Raw genomic sequence first — 24,765 nt, forward strand, 5'->3', positions numbered from 1 at the left:
ATATATATATATAGTATATTTTAATAAAAATATTTATTATTATAACAAAAATTAAACCGTTAATAGCAAAAAAAAATTAATATGAGATTTTCAATACAAATTTCAGAATTAAAATAGTAAGATCTCAATAATTTTTCAATGCAAATTTTAAAATTAACATATTTTATATTTTTATAGTATATAATTTAAATAATTAATATATGTATGTGAATATTTATTAATGAGATTTCATATTAATACGATTTATGATCATTTTTATTCTTCTTGACAAAAAAAGTTAAACCATTGATCACAAAATATTCAATGTGAGACATATACCATTTTTAGTAATTTATAGTCGTTTAAAAAAATATAAAATATAAAATATAAGAAAAAAAAATATTTTTTATTATATGCTTAATGTGAATATTTAATTTCTTTTAATAATATAAAATTAATTAAAAAGAGAGAGAATACAAAAATTGTTATCAAATATATATTATTTATAATCATTAATTGTCATATATATGTTAATCATATGAGGTAATTTTATAGTTTTTATTTAAGAAAATAATTGAGAATATTTTTTTGTACACTACTAATTAATTTAACAGTTAGTTTAATAAAGATATAATATATATTTATGTGAACTAACTTATTTTTTTTAAGAATTCTAAAAAATCATCGTATTGATAACACTTGGCTACAAAAACATGTTGTAATGTTCCAGAATTAATATACATGAAATGTTTATTAATTTATAGATTTTTTTATTGTATGTAAATCATTCGCTCTTTTCTACGTTTATTAAAATTGAAGTTTAACCAAAAGTGTCATTTTTGGCAAAACTATAACGAAGTTAATAATATAACAAAAATTGTGAGAAAAAGATGGATTTCCTTTTTCGCTTTCTTCCAAACTGAACTCACTCAGACTGCAGCGTCTCAGATAATCAATGCTCCCAGAAACTAAAGAATAATAATCAAATAAAGAAAATAATGTGTCAGTTATCAACTGATCATATGATTGTCTATGTAAGGAAACAGTGATCTGATGCATACATTTTAGAAGATTTAAGTAAAATAATGGACAAACAAAAAGGAATCACATGTTGCGTCAATGCTCTTCGAACTTTATATTTGAAATTTTGAGAAGTGAAATATTATACTTGAAATTTTACTTTTCAAAATTTCAAATTTATAATTCTTAAATACTTTTCCGTTTATCGTATTAATCCTTTATATCTCATAAAAATTTCAATTTCTTATAAACTTATTTTTTACACATAAAATTAAATAAAATTTTATAATAAGATTTAAAGTATTTTAAAACAAAATTTAGACAACAACAATACAAAAAAACTTAACAACAAAAAAAGCTTCTAGAAATTACATGAAGATATAAATATTACACAATAAATATTACAACAACACTAATAATCATTTAAATTTGATCTGGAACCTCCAAAATCTCCAAAATATTGTCTAAACAAATTTTGTGTAACCGAAAATGGTTGTTGTTGTTGTTGTCTTGATGTCTTTTTCGTATCATTATTTCTTATTCAGATCGAATGTATTCACGAGTATTAATATCATCGATTGAAATTAAGTCTTTTAGAAATCTTTATTTTCCTCTTTTACTTTCTTGTTCAGATCTAATGTATTTACAAGTTTAAGACCACCTGATTTCAAAATTTTTTAGTTTGTAAGATACAAATTGAAAATATAGAGAGTCATTTTTTTTAGTTTGAAATGTACTAGTTGATCATATATGCAATACGAAAATAATTTTACTGAATAATACAGTATTTTGCTTGAAGTTTAATATTAACCATGTTATTTCTATTTAAAATTTATGTTTTAATATAACATTTAATTAATTAATATTATTGTAATATTTTTAAATATGTGCTTAATTATTTACAAAAGTTTTATGAATTTAAATTGATTATAAAAAATATAAAGACTATAGTATAAAATACAAATAATTTTGAAGTTAAGTTTGAAGTTTTGTTTTTGGAGAAAAACACTTTTAAACTTCAAATTTAGTGTTGTGGAAATTTATTAATAGAATATCTTTTCGAAGATGTTCTTATCTTTGAACGTTTACTTCTAAATTTAATTATTGTAAAGTACTTACCAAACTAAGTTCGTCTTTAAGTTAACTAGTGGCTGGTCCGCCCTACGGGCGGTGGAGTTTACACTAAAATAATTTTATATTAAAATATGTTTTTTATTGATCGAAGAAATATTTTAATTTTATTAATCAAAAAGTACTTTTATTTTATATTTGTTTTTGGAAATTTACTTTAAATTATATTAATAAATATAATATGTTTTTTAAATCAAATTGTATTAATTTTTTTCTGGTTTTGAGTTGAAAAGACCACTAACCTATTTGTGTTAGTGAACTTAAAATTATGAAATTAAACATAAAGTTTTATATTTAGTGCTTTTAAATCTTTGAAATAATTCTACATCAATAAAATCTAAAGCTAAAGCTGTAAAATTTACAACTTAATTTTTAAAGAAAAAAAATCCAAATCTACGTCCCTACCAATCAATCCCTTATATTTTCATATCTATCCGATACTCCTTTGTTTCGGCTAATTAGAACTTTTTGTTTTCCTATTTTTAATATTGGGAAACCATTTATATAAGTTATTTTGATACATGTTTTCTATATTTAAAATCTTAACTAATGTAGTATTTTTATAATTGATAATTTTGTTTGAGCAAAATTTTTCATATAAATATGTTTTGAAGGGTTTTGCAAATTTTTGTAACCATATTAACAATAACGGTTACAATATGAGATGATACTTATTTATTATAAATATTTATTTTTCTAGTTGTTGAAATTTATTTAACCAAGCATTATTTTATTTTTTAAGAAATATGTCATATAACAGAAAAGGAAAGGAAAATGACAATACAAATTATTAAATACGTACATGAATTTGTTTCATTTATACGTAAAAATATTTATGTTATGAAATTGTTCATATTTAACCATGCACTTGCATGAAGTGTTATATTTTGTTAACTTTTTTGAATAAAATGTTAAATATTTTCTTCATTTCTACGTAATAGTATTTTCATTTGTACGTAAAAGTATTTATGTTATGAAAGTTGCATGAAGTGTTATATTTTCTTAATTTTTAGCATGACATTGTTATATGCTTGAATTTGTGTGAAGTGTGAACTTATATACACAATAATTTAGACTCTCTGTAATATTAAAACATATACGGTAGCTCCGCATCCATATGGACAACAAACGGCGACTGCTTTCGTGCATTGCGTGCAAGGTTATCTGCCCTCGGATTTTGTGTTTGTGGTATATGAATGAGCTCTGAGTTATTGAAACTTCTCTTCAAGGCCTTTATGTCTTCTTCCAAATAACTTGCAAATGCTGGGCATTCTTCTGGTTCTGAAACCATATTCACCAACTGAGACAATATGTTGCCAAAGTAATATTAAATTGTTGTAGATTCTTCATGTACCAATGGCCCATATAAGAGCCTCTATCTCCGAATGGAGAGGCGACTGACTCGCTCTTGTATTTTTCGCTCCCATAAGACTATCAAAACCTTCTAGTGTGCTATACCACCCTTGTCCCGAAAATGCATTCTGATTTTTCCATGATCCATCCGTAAAATACTATGGCCCATAAGCACTTTTTATCTATAAAAATAGTTTAGGTTGGACTATTACATTTATTTAACTTCCTATTTTTTTATCCTACAACTAATTTATTCATTATTAAATATATATCATATCTAACCTATTATTTTAATATTTTCAAAATATGATATCTAAAAAATATATTCTTAAGTATCTTCTTAAGACTGCATTTAAAAAAATATAAACATACATTTCTTTTTAATATTTAATTTTAAATAATAAATTTCATAATTTATATTAACTATTTTAAATATTAATAAATTTTTGATTTATAGAATAAGAAATAAAATTACTATAATACTTATGTCTACATATTTTGTATTCATAATTAAATTGATGCACCAATTAATAAATAGAAAGTAACTTAATTAATTTATTTAATATTTTATAAATTATAAAATTAAAGAATAACATATTTTCATGAATTTTACAACATAAATCAACTTATTAAAACAAAATATTAAAGTAAGATATATAAACTAAGAAATCATTTCAGATTTTAATATACATAATTAAATTATAATATTAAAAATAATTTAATATAATAATTAAATTAGAATATTAAATCATTTAAAATAATTTAATATATTTACATATAGTTAATTTTTATAATAATAAAATAAATTTTACCCAATATAACAAATAAAAAATAAATTTGTACTATAATTTAAAGCTTTAAAATATAAGGAAAATTAATTTTCGGTGGGTTATGTAAATGAAATATCTTATTTTCATAAAATTTTATGCATGTAAATTTTTAACTATCTATACTTTAAAAACAGATGTTTAATAAAAAATACATATGCATAAAATTTCATATGGTGTGTTCTTCATTCTGTTCTTGATGAAAATATACAAAAAGGCTTTGTTAATTTCCATGACTTTCTAGTTTTTTTTGTATTTCTATAATATAAGCATACAAAGGTTTTCTATGTTTGTTTCATTTTAATTTAATTATATTAATGTTCTTCATTACTTTCTATTTTCCTGAAGCATGTTTTCTGTTGATATTAATGTTTGGTATTCTTTAATTGTGGGCTTTGCTGGTGTAAAATGCTTTGAATTTTAATTTGTTGATAGAGTCCTACCTGGATAGCTTTAAGACTCAGAATATATTCATTTTAGTATAGTATATAGATAAAGCAAAAGGCGATAACAACAAAAACAAAAGTAAAAGGCGATAGTAGGAATCAAACAAAAGACGAGAAGAAAGTGAAAATGTTTATGTTAAATAAACTGAGTGATTAGAAAAAGAACAACTCGATATACTAGAAATAAACATACAAGTTATATAATTATTACATATCAAAGCGTAGGGCGCATAACCAAAATCATAACCGAATCAGGACCAAAAAAAAAACAAATCCGTTATCCAATCCAAAATGCAAAAATTGCCGAACAAATCTTGTAAAATAATATAAGGCGGTATTAGTGGGAATTGGATTTATTGAGTTTTAAATTTTTTAAGTCTATTGTTATTTGTTTATAGATTCTCACATCCTCATTAATAGCTAGTGTTATTAGTTTGATGATTCTATACAAAATCATTTATTCAAAAAAATGTAGATTTTAATGATTTTACAAATCTATTAAAGTAAGCGTTACTGGGAAATGAATTCTTAACATTTTATCTCACAAAACAAGGATTTGAGAATACTACATATTTCCCTTGAATTTTTAGAATTATTACATTATTTTATTTTCATAGATTTTTACAATATACAAAATTCTCTACAACTCTTTCCAAATTTAACAAATTTTTTAACTTTTATAGTCAACAAATCTATAGAAATCTAAGTCTCACTAAAACATATCCAAATGCAAAAAAACAATTAACGAACCCTAACGATAACCTAAATTCTAAAATTAATTGTCAATAAAAATATGTAAAACATATATGAAATACTCCAAATCATCAATTTAGTTTTTATTTTGGTAGGATACATAAAAATAAATATTAAAACTTAAATAAATACTTTAAATATCAATTACCTATAAATAAGTACTCATTATTTGCTCTTTAAAATAACAAGTTTATTCCATCTATAAAGTAACACATATCATTTAGAAACTATATTTATTTCATGTTTAATTTAACACTTTATTGTTATTTTGTTAATTTGATGTGTTTTAGATTTTTTTTATTCAGTTTAAATGTTTTTTATTTTGCTTTTAAATTTGTCTTTTATTTCGGATATATCTGAACCGAACCTATATAATTTGAATTTGAACAATATAAAAATATTTTATAGTTTTTAGGATGTCTTACAAATATGAATCCAATGTGTTATTATTCAAATTTGATAGTACTTTAAAAGTATTAGAATGGAATTTAGGAGAATAAATTCAAACCTCAAAATACTAATTCAAATCCAAACAGGTACCTGAATGGCCAGTTATATTAAAGGAATTTTAAAAGAAATTGTTCAGGTTTTACTGGAAAAATACTAAAGAAACATATAAACTTACATATTAGGAAGAATCTAAGGAGTTGAAATGTGTCGAGAAGCGTGAAAACGGGTGCAATTTGCTGACTTTGGTCACCGGCCACCACCGGTGTTGTTATGAAATTTTCTTATTATTCGCGACTTTCCAGTTTTTGCCCTATTCTTAATTACGATCTATCCACCGTCACGTGTCAATTTATTTGATCAAATATACGTCGATTATACTTCCAAATTCCAGTCAGTCACATTACGACATTGAGGGGATGATTGATACGGACTATAGCTTTATATTTTTTTGCGATAGAATTTAATTTGTAGATTTATTGGTTGTAACTTTTATTGCTGTAATTTTCTAAAGCACAAATTTTTTGCTCTGAAAATAAAATTATTTACAGCCATGTTTTGATTTTGCAGAGATTTTTTTGCTGTGAGTTTTTTAAGAAAATAAAAACTCGATTGGTTGACATATATAATTTTAGACTAAATTTTGGTTGTTCAGAACATGCATAAACAAGAATACAAACCCAATTCACTATTTTGTCTTACGTAGAGACATATACTCAACTACATGCTCATTTTCTAGGTTTACGAAACCATTTGAACCAGGAATTGAAATCTTAAATCTTCAATATAATCACTATGTGGTAACATCTGCCAAAATCAGAATATCGAAGTATCGAACTTAAAACGGATCTCATTATGCTGAAAAATTATTCTTTCCACAGTTACGTATGAATAATCATTTGAGATAAGACTTATTTTCTTTAAACATCAAATTTTACTTAGACCTGGTAAATACGTTGAACCATTCCTACCGAGACAATATTACATGCAATATGTTGAACGCATGCATGCATCGTACATATGCATCAAAGGATGTGCAAAACCTTGTATATGAGTTTAAGTGGATGTTAGAATAATATATATTGAATCACTGTCAACGTCAAGTACATATGAACATATGATTGTGAAGTATACACATTTTTGCTTTCAAAGATTTTAATTTATCAGTATTGTGGCGGGTTAGCTTCTTCATCCTTTCCAAATAAGAGCTTCTCTGATGTCCTGGCTCTGGTGGTCCCTCTGGGCATAGCAGCATTGTTAAGTGTTGATGCTCATAGCGTACGCTTCCGTCTGATGTAGTTTCTGGATCTAGGGTTGTAGTAGCTATTTTTTGGAGACGAGTTTGGGCTTGCTTTAGACTTGTAACTCATGGTTTTCACTGATGCTAGTCCTCATTGTGTTCACCTCTGTGTCCGGAAGTGTCTGCGTCCGTCTGATGTAGATTCAGGAGCTTCGGTCGTAGTAGCTACTTAATGGAGGCGAGTTTGGGGAGGCCAAAAGACCGGCTCGTCTCCCTGGGTTTTCCTTTGATGCTACTCCCCTTTGTCTCCACCTCTATGTCCGGATGAGTCTCCACTTCCCTTGGTGTAAGTCTTTGTCCAGCTTCTTCATTGGTAACTCAAGATTCATCAGGTGTTGTGTTTTCCGTTTTGTATTTCGTTGTTGTTTAACTTGTTTTCAATTGTCTGTTACTCGTAATCTCTGTAACTTCTGTAAAAAATTCAAAATGGTATAATATTTAATATTTATCTAGTAAAATGCAAAATGAATACTGTTAATCTTTTACCAACCGCTTGTGTTACACAACGATCACAGTGTGTTACACACGAGTTCGAGAGAAAGAATAAGATAGACGTTTCAGGCTTATAAACTTTTCTGAAAATACTTTTGTATTATTGAGATTCGGTAATATGTTTACAACAGATGATTGATCTTTATATAGAGATCGAATCAATACAAGTATAAGAGACACAACTCTTTATACTAAAGGACACAACTTGAAGAGTTACAACTCTTTGTGTAATAACATAAATAACTAACTTATGTAAATGTATCAAGGAGAGATTAGATTATATAGTTTAACACTCCTCCTTAATCATATCTCGACTTGACTCCAAGCTGCTTCCTTAGATCTTCAAATCTTGAACCACCCAATGCCTTTGTGAGAATGTCTGCGAGTTGATCATCCCCTTTGCAATACTTCAGTTCAATGATTCCCTTTTGCTCAGCTTCCCTCACGAAATGGTACTTGATCTCTATGTGCTTCGTCCTTCTGTGTTGCACCGGATTCTTCCCAATTGCTATTGCTGATTTGTTGTCACATAAGATCGGAATGCCTCCTTCAAACTTCTGACCAAAGTCTTCAAATAGTCTTTGTAACCACACTGCTTGATTTGCTGCTGCACACACGGCTATGTACTCTGCCTCAGCCGTTGATTGCGCCACTGTTTGTTGCTTGCTTGACTGCCAACAAAACATGGCTGATCCAAGAGTAAACACATAACCTGAAGTGCTTTTCTTGTCTTCCTTAGAACCACCCCAATCGCTGTCCGTGTAGCCTAGAAGTCTTGGTTCTTTCACGCTTGTGAAGTACACTCCAAAGTTTGATGTTCCTTTGACATATCTTAACACCCTCTTGGCTTCTTGGTAGTGCTTCATGCGAGGTGATGACATGTATCTTGAGAGATAGGCGCTTGCATACATCACATCAGGTCTTGATGCACACAAGTACAAAAGCCCTCCAATGATGCTTCTATACTTAGTCGGATCTCCATACTCCTTGTCATCCTCAACTCCTTTTCCTTGTGGTGTAAGTGGGTTGCTTACACTCTTGCTGTCTCGCATCCCAAACTTGTCTACAAGTTTGTTTGCATACTTTTCTTGTGAAAGAAATATGCCTCCATTGTCTTGAATTACTTCCATTCCAAGAAAGTAGTTCAACAATCCAAGATCCACCATCTCGAATTCTTTCTTCATGTTCTCCTTGAATGTGTTGATGCTCTGAATGTTGCTTCCTGTGATGATTATATCATCCACATATAGACTCACGATCAACACATCTCCTCCTTGCTTCTTGATGTATAAGGCCGCATCATTCATACTCCTCTCAAAACCGTTTTGAAGAAAGTATGAATCTATCCTTCCATACCATGCCCTTGGGGCTTGCTTTAAACCATATAAAGCTTTGTGTAGCCTTAACACCTTGTGTTCCTTCCCGTGTGTCACATACCCAGGCGGTTGTGTGACATACACTTCTTCCTTGAGGTCGCCATTGAGAAAGGCTGACTTCACATCCATCTGATACAATTGCCACTTCATCTGAGCCGCATAGGCAAGTATGGCTCGTATTGTATCATGTCTTGAGACAGGAGCAAACGTCTCAAGGTAGTCAACACCATACTCTTGAGAGAACCCTCTTGCAACTAGCCGCGCCTTGTGCTTGATGTGATTGCCGTTTGCATCGGTCTTGATCTTGTAGATCCACTTCACACTTATCACATTCTTCTTCTTTGGCTTGTCCACTAGTTCCCACGTCTTGTTCTTCTCAATCATGGCTATCTCCTCATTCATTGCTTCTCTCCATTCCTTGGTACCACACGCTTCATCATAAGTGTATGGTTCTTCATTTGCATGAAGACAAGCTTCTATAGCTTGAGCCGCTTCATCAAGCTCTACTCTCGGTGCCCTTTCCATGATATCAACCATGGACTTGAACTTCCTTGGTGCCTCAGAAGTTTCTTCATCTCCACTACTAGTATCATGATCATCATTTTGAAAAGAAATAGGACTGAAAGTACCTCCAAATTGTTCCTCAGGACTGGATGCACCTTCGGTTTGTTCCTCAGGACTGGATGCACCTTCGGTTTGTTCCTCAGGCGAGTGAGAGTCTTCCATAGACAACTCCAATGTCTTCCTCACTTCTTCTTGCCTTTTCCAATCCCACTTCTTTCCTTCTTCAAACTCGACATCTCTTGATACTTCAATCTTCTCATTCTCCAAAATGAGAACTCTATAGCCTTTGGATTGGTTGCTATATCCAACAAAGACTCCACGCTTTGCCTTGACGTCTAGCTTCCTCCTCTTTTGATTTGGGATATGTATGTAGCATATGCTACCAAACATTCTCATGTGTGACACATCTGGCTTGTGTCCACACCACTTCTCTATAGGAGTGACATCTTCTTCTATTGCCTTTGATGGCAGACGGTTTTGAAGATATGAGGCAGTGTATACCGCTTCTGCCCATAACTTGAGCGGTAAGTCTTGCTCTGCCAACATCGATCTAGCCATCTCCACCAAGGTCCTATTCATGCGCTCCGCTGCACCATTTTGTTGTGGTGAATAAGGCAAGGTGACTTGCTTATTGATTCCTTCTTCTTCACAGAACCGGTTGAATTCTCGTGAAGTGAACTCACCACCTCCATCTGATCTCAGTGTCTTGATGGTACAATCCGACTGCTTCTCCACCATTGCTTTGAACTTCTTGAACAGTGAGAATGTCTCTGACTTTTGCTTCATGAAGTATACCCAACACATGTGAGTATGATCATCCAAGAATAGCAAAAAGTATCGGCTTCCATCAACAGACTGGTGCTGCATCGGCCCACATACATCCGTATGTACAATCTCAAGCTTCTCTCTTGTCTTAGTTTGAGATTCCTTTGGGAAGCTTTTGCGTGATTGCTTTCCAAGTCTACACGCCTCACATGCTTCCTTCTTGACTTTAAACTTTGGTAATCCCTTTACCAAGTCTTTGTCTTGCATTTGTTGCAACCTTTTGTCGCCTACATGACCAAGTCTCTTGTGCCATGTCTCCATCTTTCCTTGCTCACTAGCGCTCAAGGCCTCTTCTACCTGAGCCGAACTCATCCTGATTCGATAGCTTTTGTGAGTCATTGGGATATCCATTATCCTCCTTCCTTTTGCATCATCTATGATGCATCTCTTCTCTTGGAAACTCACCCGGTATCCGCTTGAAACAATTTGTGGAACACTCAACAAATTTTTCGCCAAACCCGGAACCAAGAATACATTTCTGATGGTCTTCTTGCCACCTTTGGTCATGACGGTAATGTCTCCTTTACCGGCTGTCATGACTGTGCTTCCATTTCCAATCTTTATTGGAACCTTGATACTCCTATCAAGCTTTGAGAAGTAACTCTCCTCCTTTGTCATATGATTAGTTGCTCCACTGTCTACTAACCAGACATCTTCCATCACTGTTGTTGCTGCTTCGCTCGCACTGAACAACATGTGATCTTCATTTGAATCTTCTTCGAGACTCACATGTGCCTTCTCTTTCTTCTTTGAGTAGCACTGATTTGCAAAGTGGCCTAACTTGCCACAATTGTAACACTCCTTGTTACTTCTGTGATCCTTCTTTGGATCTTCCTTCTTCTGTTTCCTCCAACACTCGCTCTCATTGTGGTTGTTTCTCTTGCAGAAACCGCACCACTTCTTGCCTCCTTGGCGCTTTGAGTTGTCTTGTGTAACACCAGAATTTTTGTGTTTAACACGAGCATCGAATGCTCCTTCACTGGTGCTTTCTTCTCTTGCAGCCAGCCTTGCTTCATGAGCCTTCAAGATCCCGATCAACTCTGTCATCTTTGTTGAAGTCAAATCGCTTGTTTGCTCCAACACACTGACTATGCTATCGAACTTGGCTGGGAGAGAGATGAGTATCTTCTGTATGAGTTGAACATCTGACTTCTGTTCACCATGATAAGTTAATTGATTTGCCAATTCAACTATCTTATCTGTGAAGACCTTAATGTCTTCATTCTCATACATCTTCAGATTCTCATACTCCCTTCGCAATGTTTGAAGTTTAATCAAACGAACTTGAGGAGAGCCTTCATACTCCTCCTTCAATGCATCCCACGCCTCTTTGGATGTTGATGCTGCTGCAATCCGTGAGAATATATGATCCGATACAGCAGTTTGCAAGATTTGCAAAGCCAATGTATCGTTCATCATCGCTTCTTCTCTAAGCGATCTTGCCCTTGCTGTTTCAGGGGTTTCATCCACTTGTGCTGGTGGGGCTGCTACGCCTTCTTCAACCACAGACCATAACTTCCTGGTCTTGAGAATGGTTGTCATCTTGATGCTCCAGAAGTCGTACTTCTCTCCATCAAATATGGGGATTACTTGATTCTTCATCGTTTCGAATGATTCCGAAATCGTATGACAAAATCCTCTAGCCTCCTTTTCTCCACGCCAAGTGTTTCTCTTACTAGTGCTTTTTCCTTTGTCCTCTCAAACGTAAAGCTCTGATACCATGTTAATCTTTTACCAACCGCTTGTGTTACACAACGATCACAGTGTGTTACACACGAGTTCGAGAGAAAGAATAAGATAGACGTTTCAGGCTTATAAACTTTTCTGAAAATACTTTTGTATTATTGAGATTCGGTAATATGTTTACAACAGATGATTGATCTTTATATAGAGATCGAATCAATACAAGTATAAGAGACACAACTCTTTATACTAAAGGACACAACTTGAAGAGTTACAACTCTTTGTGTAATAACATAAATAACTAACTTATGTAAATGTATCAAGGAGAGATTAGATTATATAGTTTAACAAATACAACATGGCACCATTTATGTAATATCTCAAAACCGAGCCCAAAAAATTATTAGGTTTAAAAGGAAATTTGTTAGGTCCATCGCCATCAGGATTAAACATAGGATTTACCTCTCTTTTTCTTATAAATAGAGGTTTCCTCTCTCTTTTTCTACAGAACAAAACCACAGACAAACCGTGGAGAGATTCGAAAACTGATACTAGGCTTGGGCGTTCGGGTCTTCGAGTCGGGTTCGGGCCGGTTCCTTTCGGGTCCGGGTCTTTCGGGTCCTAAATATTTAGACCCAATAGGTACTTAGAAATTTTCGGTTCGGGTTCGGATCGGTTCTTCTCGGATCCGGGTTGGTTCGGGTCTATAATTAAAATACCCATAAAATACCCATAATTTTTCGGGTCCATATCGGGTCCGGGTCGGGTTCGGGTACTTAGGATATAAAAAAGACATGAAATAACCAATTCTATCAAATTTAGTTAATATTTATCATATATATCTAAAATTTTACAAAATAACCTAAATGAAACTATTAATAATTAACATAAAACATTTTTAAACTCTAAATTTTACATTTTAAAGCTTTATATTACTTAAAAAATATTACAAAATAATAACAAATGTTGTTAACAAAAGATATTTCAACTAAATCATAAAATAATATATATATAAAATAGAACACAAAAACATTATAGTTTTAGATATACATGTTTTTAAGTCGGGTACAAATCGGTTCTTATCGGGTAGGATCTATTCGGGTCGGTTCTTTCCGGGTCCGGGTCTATTCGGGTCGGTTCCTTTCGGTTCCAGGTCCATTCAGGTACAAAAAAATTAGACTCAAAAGGTACTTATAAATTTTCGGTCCGGATCCGAATCGAATATTTTTAGGTCGGTTCCGGTTCGGCTCTTCGGGTCAAGGTTAAAATGCCCAAGCCTAACTGATATCTTAGCCGTCAAAATACCTCTCCTCTGTCTCGCCTCTCTCATTACAAGAAAATAGCTCTATTGCAACATAAAAATTGCAACGTCCATTTTCGTTAATAATTTGCTACGATTATTGCAATATTTTTGCAATAATGAATATTCTTTATAGTTTCATTACAAATTTATTGCAAAATAACAACTATAACAGACGTATGTTTTTTTTACTAAATTTCAAATTTTTACAACATAAATATATATATCCTGAAAATTTTGCAAAAAACATTCAACACTTTTCAATCATTGCTAATTTGCAAAAAAAAAATAAAAAAAAATGTGTGGCAAAAATGTGAAAGTGATTATACTTTCTTTATATATTTTTATAGAAAAAAATAAATGGCTTTCATATATTAATTACAACAAATATATAATATATATTTCTATTGTATATTTAAATATGTACACTATATTTTTTAAGTTTCAGATTGTTGAGATTTGTTAACAGTTTTATGTTATGAATTTTATTTTGTTTTGGTCTAATATGGTATGGCTTACTTATTCCTAGTCAAGAAAAAAAAAGGAAATTAGACAAAATAATCATTTAAATATTCGTTCAAAGATAATTATAAAATAACTATGCTATAAACGTAACTTTTATCTCTTTTTTCCCTTTAATTCAGATAAAGATAGGTAGCTTACAAAAAAAAAATTCAGATAAAGATAGGTCCAAGGTCTTTATCATTAAAAAAAGAATTAATAATTTCAAGAAAAATAAAACTAGATACATACCTTCTTCCAAATCATTAACGGAAAAAAATACTTCTCATCTCTTTAATTATCGACATACCCCAGAATCTCTTTCTCCACTTTTTGTCGTGAAACAGAGCATATTACAGCAGGTTTCATTAATATCACAGTAAGCTGACTCCATCTTTCTTCCTTTGATATTTCTTCTGTAGGTAATGTTACAATTTCCAGAAACGAAAAGAGATATAAATAAAAAAAAAGAGAATTATTGACCTCTGTTTTTTCATGACGATCCCTCTTATCTATTATGTTTCTCTCTGCATTTATTAGCTTTATAGTTTAAGTCTTATAAGGATTGACTTTTAAATTATTTGTTTAACCTCTGTTTTGATCCATTAAAAAGCAGATAATTGTGTTGCTGTTTCCTCCTTGATTGAACGGCTCGGAATTCTTACTTGTTGTCATACGATTCTGTTCACCTCAGTAAGTTTTGTTACATGCGCTCATGATACATGTTTTTATGCATTGAATTAATGATTTATTCAAGGTCTAGATTGGTTGATCGCAGATTTTTCAAAAATTCAATTGTCTTAAGAGTAATGATAATCATGCTACGAGGCAATGGATGTACGCAAGAATTGATCCTAATACCAATCAAGTTTCTAATGCATTTATAGAAGGATTGAAATATTTCTTGGTTGTTGCTAAAAACCATGTTTTATTTACTCAAAAGCAGAAAATATTTTACCCGTGTAGTAAATATGAGAATAGAAAATTTCTTGACGAGCAAACAGTTGTTGGCCATTTATATAACAGTTAGCCCATTTTTAGTAAAGTTTTACACTCTTTAGCTTAAGTTGTTTAGATTAGTCCATTGAGCCTTCCTTTTGTTTCTATAAACCCACATTTTTATTCTCCTTTTAGACCAAGCCTTTTTTGTGTTGAAAGAAGAGTGAATTATTCTCTAACTTTTTTTTAGGGAAAATTGAATAAATGAGACACTTTGAACTTTTATTTGTCACAATAGAATTTTTGATATTTTGGACAATTCTGGACATATTTTACTTTTTTTTTATGAAAAAAATAGTAAACTGAATTTTAAAAATGTTAAAAAATATCAAAACTATTGGAAACATAAGTATGACAATATATATGTTTAAATTGTTTTTTTTAAAGATGAATCATATTTTATTTCATCTTCTAGCTACAGTTACAATATTCATTCTGGTCATCTACTTAGTCTAGAAATCAGCTACTAATGTTTATACATAGATATATCTTTGGTATACAACGTCACCTATCTTTTCTTATATATTCTAACCATAGCTAGGTTACGTTACGTTATAATCAAGAAAGATGTCTTCCGTATACCTTTAGCTTGATAACGACATATAGCCACAATGCGTTGATATACCTTATCTATATTTGGAGCCATGATATGTTCTGTCTTTTACCTTATCTGGCGCTTGGGAAAGAATATGTTTCACATCTACTCTACTGTGTTCTGACTTCCCTAGGTTATACATTCTACAGGAAATCCGAAAAATATGGAAACTTCCATAATCGGGTAAAGATGTTTCTTAAATCTAAACTAAATCTTCCCTAAATATCTCCAAAAATATTTTCTCCCACGATATTTTGTCGTTGTTCTTTGTGTTTCTCTCTTCTTCATCGACATAATCATCTCTCTTTTCTCTATCAATACAACATGGTTCTAATCTATGTCAAATCTGGTGAATGGATGTGTAGTCGCGGTGATGACTGGAGTTTCGTGGTAGACAAAGAAAGGCGTGGTCGAATGGTAACATTAGCAACTACTACTACGTTGAAGCAGCTCAAGATAATGGTGTGTGAGGATTATGGGGTGGACCATAATGCCATTAATGCCGAGTTCAGTTATTCGTTGTTGAATCAAAGACGGAATCCTCCAATTATTATCACCAATGATCGGCAAGCATCTAATTTTGTGGGCTATGCAAAGAGGGAATCGTCTACTACCTTGTGTGTGATGTTCTCTGTTTCTGGTGTAAGTCAAAAGGAACGAGTCAATATCGATTTGAATAAGGAGCTTTGGGATTCAAGTAATGTTGAGGATGAAGAAGTTCCTGAGATAAATCGAGTAGAGTTTGTGAAGCCGTCAAAGGATTCTTGTGTTAGAAGAACGAATCATGTCGCTGCGGATGGTTGCGGTGCTTTAAGGAGTGAAAACATTAAACTTTGTCAAAACAATGGAGACAGTGATAAGGATGGTCGAGCTTGGAGAGGAGACTTCGTGAAGAAGGATCAAATTTTCACAAGTAAAGGGGTTAAAAAAAGGAAAAAAGTTTCCTAGCTACACGAAGTTTACGCTAATATGGTGGAAACCATCCACTGTATGAGAATGTGTCAACAACTACAAGAAATTTATGTTAATACATGTCACATGTACGAAATAAATAATAATATGGTGGTAACATCACAATCGAGTTTAATTGATTTTAAACTAAGTTAATGAGGTCAATCCGTAATTTACTAAACTTAATAAACTTAATTATTTATTAAATTTAATAAACTTAATTGATTTTGTTAATAAACTTAATAATTTATTAAACTTACTTAATAAACTTAATAAATTTATTAAACTTATAAAAATTAATAAAGTTATTAAACTCAATAAAATTAAGGGAAAATTGCTAAAAGAGAACAAAAAAACAAGGTTGTTGTCCCCTTGGTATAAAACCAACATGAAGTTGTCTCAATAGTATAATTTTTCTCATAATCCCAAAACTATCCCTATATTTAATCTAATTAAACACAATTTAAAAGTTAATTTGAATTTAAAAAAGAAGTTAATGGAAAAAATGAAAAAAAAATTGAAAGGCAATCGAAAAAAAAAAAACGGTATAGATATGCATCATAGAGAACAAGAGTTTGTGAGAAGAATCAAAAGAAAAACTATGGGAAAACCATAGATTGATGAAGAAGAGAAGGGAGAATCATTTTTTCTTTAATTTTTTCAAGTAAAATCGACCATAACACGTTTTAGGAAGTTAGAATATTTTTAGGAGATTTTTATAATATTTCCTTAACTGAAATTTCATTAATTTTCGCAAAAAATCAGGTATTCTTATCCGTAGAAGGCGACTTCTAAAAGTTTAGAAGAATGATAAAAATTTTGAATACATTTTCTACTTTGAGTAGACGTAAGAATACATTGTAGAAAACACATTCCCTAAAATTTAGAATACTTTATAAACGTAGAAGATGCATTCGGAAGGAAAGTGGATACCTTTACGATTAGTAGAATGCACATTCCTCTTTTTTAGAAATTTAGTAAATAGTAAAATGGACGTTCTAAAAGAAGTAGATGAACGTGTTTATTTTAGAAATTGTTTTCTACTATACTATTTTATGTTGAAGACGCATTCTACTTTTAGTAGAACGTATCTTAAAAATCTTATTTACCAAGTTTTTGAACAAAACAAAATTACCAGCTTGTGTATATGGATGTTTTATTAATTGTTTATATTTTTAATAATTTTTTTGATTCTCAAAATTATTTATTTCATTAGTTTTCAGAAATACAAAGGGTAAAAAGAAGAAAAAATGGACAAAACTAGTTTTATACCAAAGGGACAACAACCTGGTTTTTTTATTCTATTTTGGCAATTTTCCCTAAAATTAATCATTAATTAATAAACTTAATAAACTTAATCATTTATTAATAAACTTAATCATTTAATAAACTTAATAAATTTGTTCAATGTATAAAGTTTAATAAAATTTTTAAGTTTATTGAGTTTAATAAATTTATTAAGTTTATTAAGTTTAATAAATTTATTAAGTTTATTAAGTTTAAGTTTATTAAGTTTAATAAATTTATTAATTTTATTAAGTTTAAGTTTATTAAATTATTATGTTTATTAAGTTTAATAAATTTATTAAGTATAATAAATTATTAATTTTATTAAGTTAAAGTTTATTAATAAAATCAATTAAGTTTATTAAACTTAATAAACCATTAAGTTTATTAGGTTTATTAAATTATTAAGTTTATAAAGTTTAATAAATTTATTAAGTATAATAAATTATTAAGTTTTTTAAGTTAAAGTTTATTACATTACTAACTTTATTAATAAAATCAATTAAGTTTATTAAACTTAATAAATCATTAAGTTTATTAAGTTTAGTAAATTACGGATTGACCCCATTAAGTGAGCTTAAAATCAATTAAACCCGATTGTGATGTTGCCACCATATTATTATTTACTTCGTACATGTGACATGTATTAACATAAACTTCGTGTAGTTGTTGACACATTTTCATATATTAGATGGTTTCCACCATATTAGTGTAAACTTCGCGTAGTTAGAAAACTTTTTTCCTTAAAAAAATAAACAAGTCTTTTAGAGAATAAAACTTGGTCAAAAGTCATCAATTCTTGTTAAGAATTAGTCCTGGTCACCAAGGTAAACAATATTTTAATTTTGTGATCAATTTTGTGGTTAATACCAAAAATTAGTGCAACATTTATCTCCACTAAGACTAAAAATGTTTTTGGATTTTCCTAGGCTATATAATGCCCCCTCTCATTCCACTAAGAAGATAGTGAACAACAAAAATCTCTTCCACTTCTTCTCTTTATTTCTTTTTTCATTTGTCAATAAGAGTACACATAGAATGAATGTTTACTAAGCTTCTTATTCAAGTAATGTGAATAGAAGAAAGATAGTAGTTTTATCGTGAGATTCTAATCTCAATACAACCGTCACACTACGGGGCGTATTTTGAGCTAAGGAAAGAAATTTCCAAGTCTCGACTCTGCAAAAACTCATTATCCATTTTGTTTGATTCATGGTATTTTGGTATTTATACAATGTTCTTTATAATCTATCTTACAATTATTCAGATTATGCCCCTTTATAAATTAAGGTCCTACAAAGTTTGCGCTCTCTTGGTTTTGGGGTCTTTGGGTTCGTTCTTCGTTGGCTTCTCGTCATCGTTCTGTCACCGGTGGCTGAGTTTAGAGTCTGAAGAATCATCACTGGTTCTAAGTGGTGGAACGTGTGAGATTTTGACAGGTTTCAGGGGCCATCGATTGCTCTGTCCTCTCTCTGGAGGCACATTTTGGACATCTCCATCTCAGTTATAAAGATGTGTCAGTTGGCTATATTCGGTAGGCGCGGTCTTTTTCTTTAGTTGCAGGTTCCCTTTGATGCGCTTCGGATCATAGACCCTGGCCAGGATGATGCGACCATGGCTGAGCCAGATGATTCTTCAACAAAGGATAAACCAGGATGGACTAATGGTGAGCATACTGATCTAAAACCAGCTGGTGAGACAGATGACGAGCTGAAACAGAGTGTGGACGAGCTGGATCCAGCTGAAGAGAGTATGCATGAGCTCAAACCAGCTGAAGTGAGAGTAGATGAGCTGGATGAGCTGGGTGAGCTAAGTGACACTACTTTGGAGCTGGATGAGTTAAGCGACACTACTTTGGAGCTGAGTGAGCTAAGTGACACTGAAGATGGAGCTGGTTTAGCTGTTGGACGAAATGGGCCTTGTTCAGCCCAAGGAAAAGTTCATAAAAAGTGCAATACGGGTTTGTTTCTTGCCAAATTCGACCAGCATTTTCTTCAGTCCATTTCAAACTCATTCTTATCAAGAAATATCTGAACAGAGTCAACAAAGAAGTTCGGGTCGTGGGTTGCATTGACTTCTTCAAAGTCAAGTCAAAATTCAACATCTCGGTTCTACAAAAGTCTTTAGTCTTAGTCTTTGTTTGTGTTTTCTAAGTTTCTAGTTTTCCACAATTTCTTTATGTTTTTCTTTGACCATTTCTACTATAAATATGTAATCTCATTCCATGAATAAGACAATGATTTTTTCCCTTTTTATGAGTTTATCTCTTTGTTCTTTGTAGAACACTTCTTGTTTCTTGTTGAGTTTTCTCCAAGTAAACATTCTCTATTTCGTTAGACTTGTGCGTCATATCAAGCAACGTTTAGAAGCCCTTCTTTTGTTGGACTTGTGCGTCATATAAAGCAACAACTGAAGTCTGGTAGTATCAAGATAATTTCCGTCCCTCTTGTGTCACCATTCAATTCACCAGTTCTCCCTTTTGGCGAGTTCATATCCCCTTAGTCCGGCTGAGTGATCATTCCCCTAATTTAGGGTGTATCACCCTTTCCCCTCACAGAAAGGCGGCTTCATGTTAATCCGATTTTCTCCTTGAGTGAACGCATCTTGGTGTTAGGTTCGTAGTCATCCTCAGGTATGGATTTATCGGATCTTTGTTCACTCTCTCAAGCTTAAGAGTTGGAACACATTCAGCAGTGTATGAGAAATGGGATGCATAGCTCCTTACCCTGATCAACCGATTCAGTAGTGAGAAACAAGTCTGATCTGGGGATGTTGAAAACCATTCCGACTTTGTCGACTTAAGCGAGGAGAGCACACGGTATTCTTTAGTAAATGGCAAAAAAATAGTTCGCTTTGTGCCTCACCCCATGGCTGCGTGATTTCTTCAACCAAGAGAGAGCCACTGTTTATAATCTAACTTCGGCTGCTACTCACGGAAAAAGTGTCAATTTCGGCTCCAACAATTTCAGTCGTGCCAAATACGACCCGAACAATTGATCAGTACCAAAATATGACCTCAACTCAATTATAATTCAAAAAAAACTACCAGAACTTCTTAAAACGTGCCTAAATCTACATTGACTCTAACAGGAGTTAGTCAACCGTTAACAAGATAAAACGACGTCGTTTTGATATACAAAGAAAAGTGCCAATTTCGACCCCAACACTCTCAGTCGTGAAATAGTCAGTGCCAAAAACGACCTCAACTCAATTATAATTTAAGAAAAATTACCTAAACTTTTTAAAACGTGTCTAAATCTACATTGACTCTAACAAAAGTTAGTCAAACGTTAACAAGATAAGACGACGACGTTTTGATATATATATATATATATATATATATATATATTTTAAAATATATTCATTTCGGAACTCAAACCCGTGTCGGGATATCCTTTTAAAGGGGCACACTAACAACTAGACTAAAGTAATTTTTTGAAATATTATTAGAAATTGAAATTTCCCATTATATAAACTACTATTCTTCTTCATCTTATCCAATTTAAAACTTTTTTGATTGCTTTATATATATGTTTTAGTTATTGTTTAATATGTCTAATATTTTGTACAACATATCTTAGTGAAAGAAAGGTGAAATGCCTCTTAACATTTTTGAGAGTGTTGGGATCGAAATTGACATTTTTTCTTTATTTATCAAAACGACGTCGTTTTATCTTATTAACGATTGACTAACTTCTGTTAGAGTCAATGTAGGTTTAAGCATATTTTAAAAAGTTTGGGTAATTTTTTTGAATTATAACTGAGTTGAAGTCGTATTTGGCACTGAATCAATTATTCGGGTTGTATTCAGAACAAACTAAATTGCTTGGGTAGAAATTTGTACTTTTCCCGCTACTTACTCCCATGTTTTCGAAGTGGGACTATTAAAACCAAAGAACAAAATATACGCGCTACATATATAAAACTTTAATGGGCCCGAAATAGAATTGGGCTTTGGATAAAACTAAATTAAAAAATTGGAAGCTTTATTTTGGGTGGGGGTTGGCGGGAAAATGGCAGCGTCGTCTTCTCTTTCTCTCGGGAAAATCCCTTAAAATTCCGTTAGGGTTTTCTCAGGCAGTTGTGGAATCAATAATGAGGATGAGGAGGAAGGTGAAGCGAGAATCTGAAGCAACCGGCGAAGGCAATGGGAGGAGACATGTCGACGAGTCTGCGAAGAACAAGGGCGTAGATGACTCCGTCCCAATCGACGAGCCTCCGACTCAGGAAGAAGACCAGGGAATTTCTGATCGGAGGATTCTCAGATCTCAGTATCTCGCTCTTATTCACAAAATCAGCCGTACTTACACTCTCTCTCTCTCTCATTCGCCTGTTTCGTCTTGAAAAATCATGGCTTTTTGTTTTGTTTTGCAGATTCTAAAGATGATTTAACAAGGGTCGATTCTGACAAATTCTCCAGAATTTTCAGTGAATTTGAGAACCTGCACCAGAAAGGTAATACCTTTTTTTTATGAGTCGGAGATGTTCTTTGTTATCTTTCAGTATAAGCTTCATTAAGATCCGGTTTGGTTATAATTGATCTGCAGTTCAGAAGCCAAGAGAGCAAGTTGCAGATGCGGAGGCGTTTCTGGATATAGCAAACACCATTATGTCGTCTGTCAAGTCTCACTCTGCTAATGGGGTTTCTCCTGCTGACTTTGTTAATGCTTTGGTCAATGGATTTGGTCAGGCTTCTCTAGGGGTTGATGAAACTTCTCCTGTTTCTATCAAATGGAAGGATCTTGGGCTTGCTGTCTGCTCTACTCTTTTTGTATCATCTTTCGGTTGTTCCACTATGTGAGTTCTCAAAATAGCCTCTCAACATTGACCTGGCTTGCTAACAGCTGAGCATGTTCTGTTCTTTTGCCTGTTTTGTGAATCAGGTTGGGACCTATGAGTACTGAACTGAAGGAAAGGAAAAGGGCAGTCTACAGAAAGCGTACAAAGCCTGGTGAAGGCGTTCGTCCAGAGGAGGTAAGAAACGTTATGTTCGGTTAAGTTCCTGACTGATAATTTGCTCAAATGAAGTATATGTGATTCAATATTGCTTCTAGACTTTACATATGTAACTTTTAACTCCTCACCGAGTGTTTAGTATCTCAGCTGATCAGTGACGTTTAAGGGTTATTTGCGCTGTTTGCAATGTTGTATATGTCTGAGCACTGTTTAATTGGAATCTCTCTTCTGTTGATTGATTTGAATGCGATGGTTTGTCTCTGGAATTTGTTGATTGTTATGTTTGGATTTAGATAAGAAACGATAATAGTTGATTTGAGTACTGTATTGTACTACAGGTGGATGATACACAGTCTGAAGAGAAGACTGATACAGACAAGAACATGGCGATAATGTTTAACATCCTACGGCAAAAGAAGCGCGTGAGGCTTGAAAGTTTGATGCTCAACAGAAGATCATTTGCACAGACTGTAGAGAATTTGTTCGCTCTATCCTTCTTGGTCAAAGACGGACGAGTAGAGATCATTGTTGATAAGACCGGTTCTCATTTTGCCTGTAAGATCACATCTCCATCCACTGATGTCTGTTTCAGATATTCACTTCGTTTAGCTTAGATCTGATTTCCTAATTTGTCTCCAGTGCCGAGAAACGCACCTGCTGCAAATCTGGTGATGTCAGGGGAGGTCATCTATAACCATTTTGTGTTTAGATTTGATTTCAAAGACTGGAAGGTAATAAAGCAGAATCTCACTTAGTTATACCCTCAATGCGTCCTGATGATATCTTATTTTTGTGGTAATGATGTTTGTCTAACAGTTGATGTCTGAAATGGTGCCGATGGGCGAAGAGCTAATGCCACACAGAGAAATTGCAATCGCTTCATCTTCTTGTCCCTCAGACTTCCCACAAGATTCTCAGACAACGCCAATAAGAAAATTCTCGAGAAACCGAGGTTTGGTTGTACAGGAAGATACTGTTGTTGAAGATTCTCCTGACATCGAGGGGGATGGAACTCGAAAGAGATGTAAGCGGAGACTCGCTTGAGAACATTAGTCTTGTTGTATTTAGTATATAACTATATAAGAGTAGTGTGTTAAAAACTCCCGATGCTGTTTGGTTTTGTGACATTAACTTAACTACAGTTTTCGTCCGCGCTACACGCGGAAAATAGGATTAAATATATTTTGTGTAGTATTAAAATTTTTTAATAAATTTATTATTATTTATTGTTATATGAATATTTAGGTTGAGTTTATTTTTATAATTTTTATTAAGTTTTATAAAATTATGCGCGGAGATAGGATCTCTAGTGAGAAATGTTTCACCCTTGACAAAATATAAGAAATCAATTTTAGTGTATTTTATAACATTGTGTAATTATTTATATTTAATACCAATACTATACAAAGAAATAAACTTATATATTAAGTTTCAAATTTTATTAGTTTAAATATATTAGTCACCTATTTATTTTTATATATACTATTTTGATGTTTTGACATAAGTTTAGAAAAAATGTTTAGCATTCTCTTTTGATAGTATTTTCTAATAGAATCAATGTATTTCTTTAATAATTTTTTGTTTTGTAATTTTAAATAGTATGTGTTTAAATAGTTTTTATTTATTTTAAAACTGATATTTACTGTTAATTTATTTTTATTTTTATAATATAACTAAAATGAAACATTATTTTCAAAAAATGTAAACCACTTTAATTATTTATATCACAATTACAAATATAGATATATCAAACATAAATAATTATATTATATAACTATTTGTGCTTTATCAATTAGTTAGAATATGTACATTATAACATACAATTGCGAGTTAGCATATGAAATACTTGGAGCAGATATACACATGTCAGAATAGGAGGGAGGGATTCGCTAAAGCTCTAATTAGGTATCTCCAAAACATGTTTGATCACCAAGAAACACATCTAATTAGTAACTCGAATCGAAGAAATATTAAAAGATC

At 31.9% G+C, this 24,765-nt stretch overlaps 1 protein-coding gene and 1 non-coding gene across 2 annotated transcripts; one reads left to right on the forward strand and one right to left on the reverse strand.

Moving 5' to 3' along the window:
• Nucleotides 1–14,257: 14,257 nt before the first annotated feature.
• LOC125609530 (non-structural maintenance of chromosomes element 4 homolog A-like) lies at nucleotides 14,258–24,017 on the forward strand. The gene is made up of 9 exons (XM_048781010.1): nucleotides 14,258–14,376; nucleotides 14,614–14,690; nucleotides 21,907–22,129; nucleotides 22,204–22,284; nucleotides 22,377–22,626; nucleotides 22,713–22,803; nucleotides 23,124–23,340; nucleotides 23,425–23,516; nucleotides 23,602–24,017. Exons 3-9 carry the CDS (start codon nucleotides 21,925–21,927, stop codon nucleotides 23,827–23,829), a joined length of 1,164 nt encoding a protein of 387 aa, XP_048636967.1. The 5' UTR covers nucleotides 14,258–14,376; nucleotides 14,614–14,690; nucleotides 21,907–21,924; the 3' UTR covers nucleotides 23,830–24,017.
• Nucleotides 20,583–20,703, reverse strand: LOC125609768. The gene has a single exon (XR_007339914.1). It is a non-coding gene; the product is annotated as a U5 spliceosomal RNA (small nuclear RNA).
• Nucleotides 24,018–24,765: the final 748 nt, after the last annotated feature.

The sequence above is a fragment of the Brassica napus genome, chromosome A5 (genome assembly GCF_020379485.1).
Source record: "Brassica napus cultivar Da-Ae chromosome A5, Da-Ae, whole genome shotgun sequence".
NCBI lineage: Eukaryota > Viridiplantae > Streptophyta > Magnoliopsida > Brassicales > Brassicaceae > Brassica > Brassica napus.

Excerpts from the sequence above, each read along its gene's own strand:
- LOC125609530 (XM_048781010.1), top strand. The coding sequence starts at position 21,925 with ATGAGGATGAGGAGGAAGGTGAAGCGAGAATCTGAAGCAACCGGCGAA. Across the intron at positions 22,804-23,123 it reads AAGGCGTTCGTCCAGAGGAG|GTGGATGATACACAGTCTGA; the intron begins GTAAGAAACGTT and ends ATTGTACTACAG. Across the intron at positions 23,517-23,601 it reads TTGATTTCAAAGACTGGAAG|TTGATGTCTGAAATGGTGCC; the intron begins GTAATAAAGCAG and ends TTTGTCTAACAG.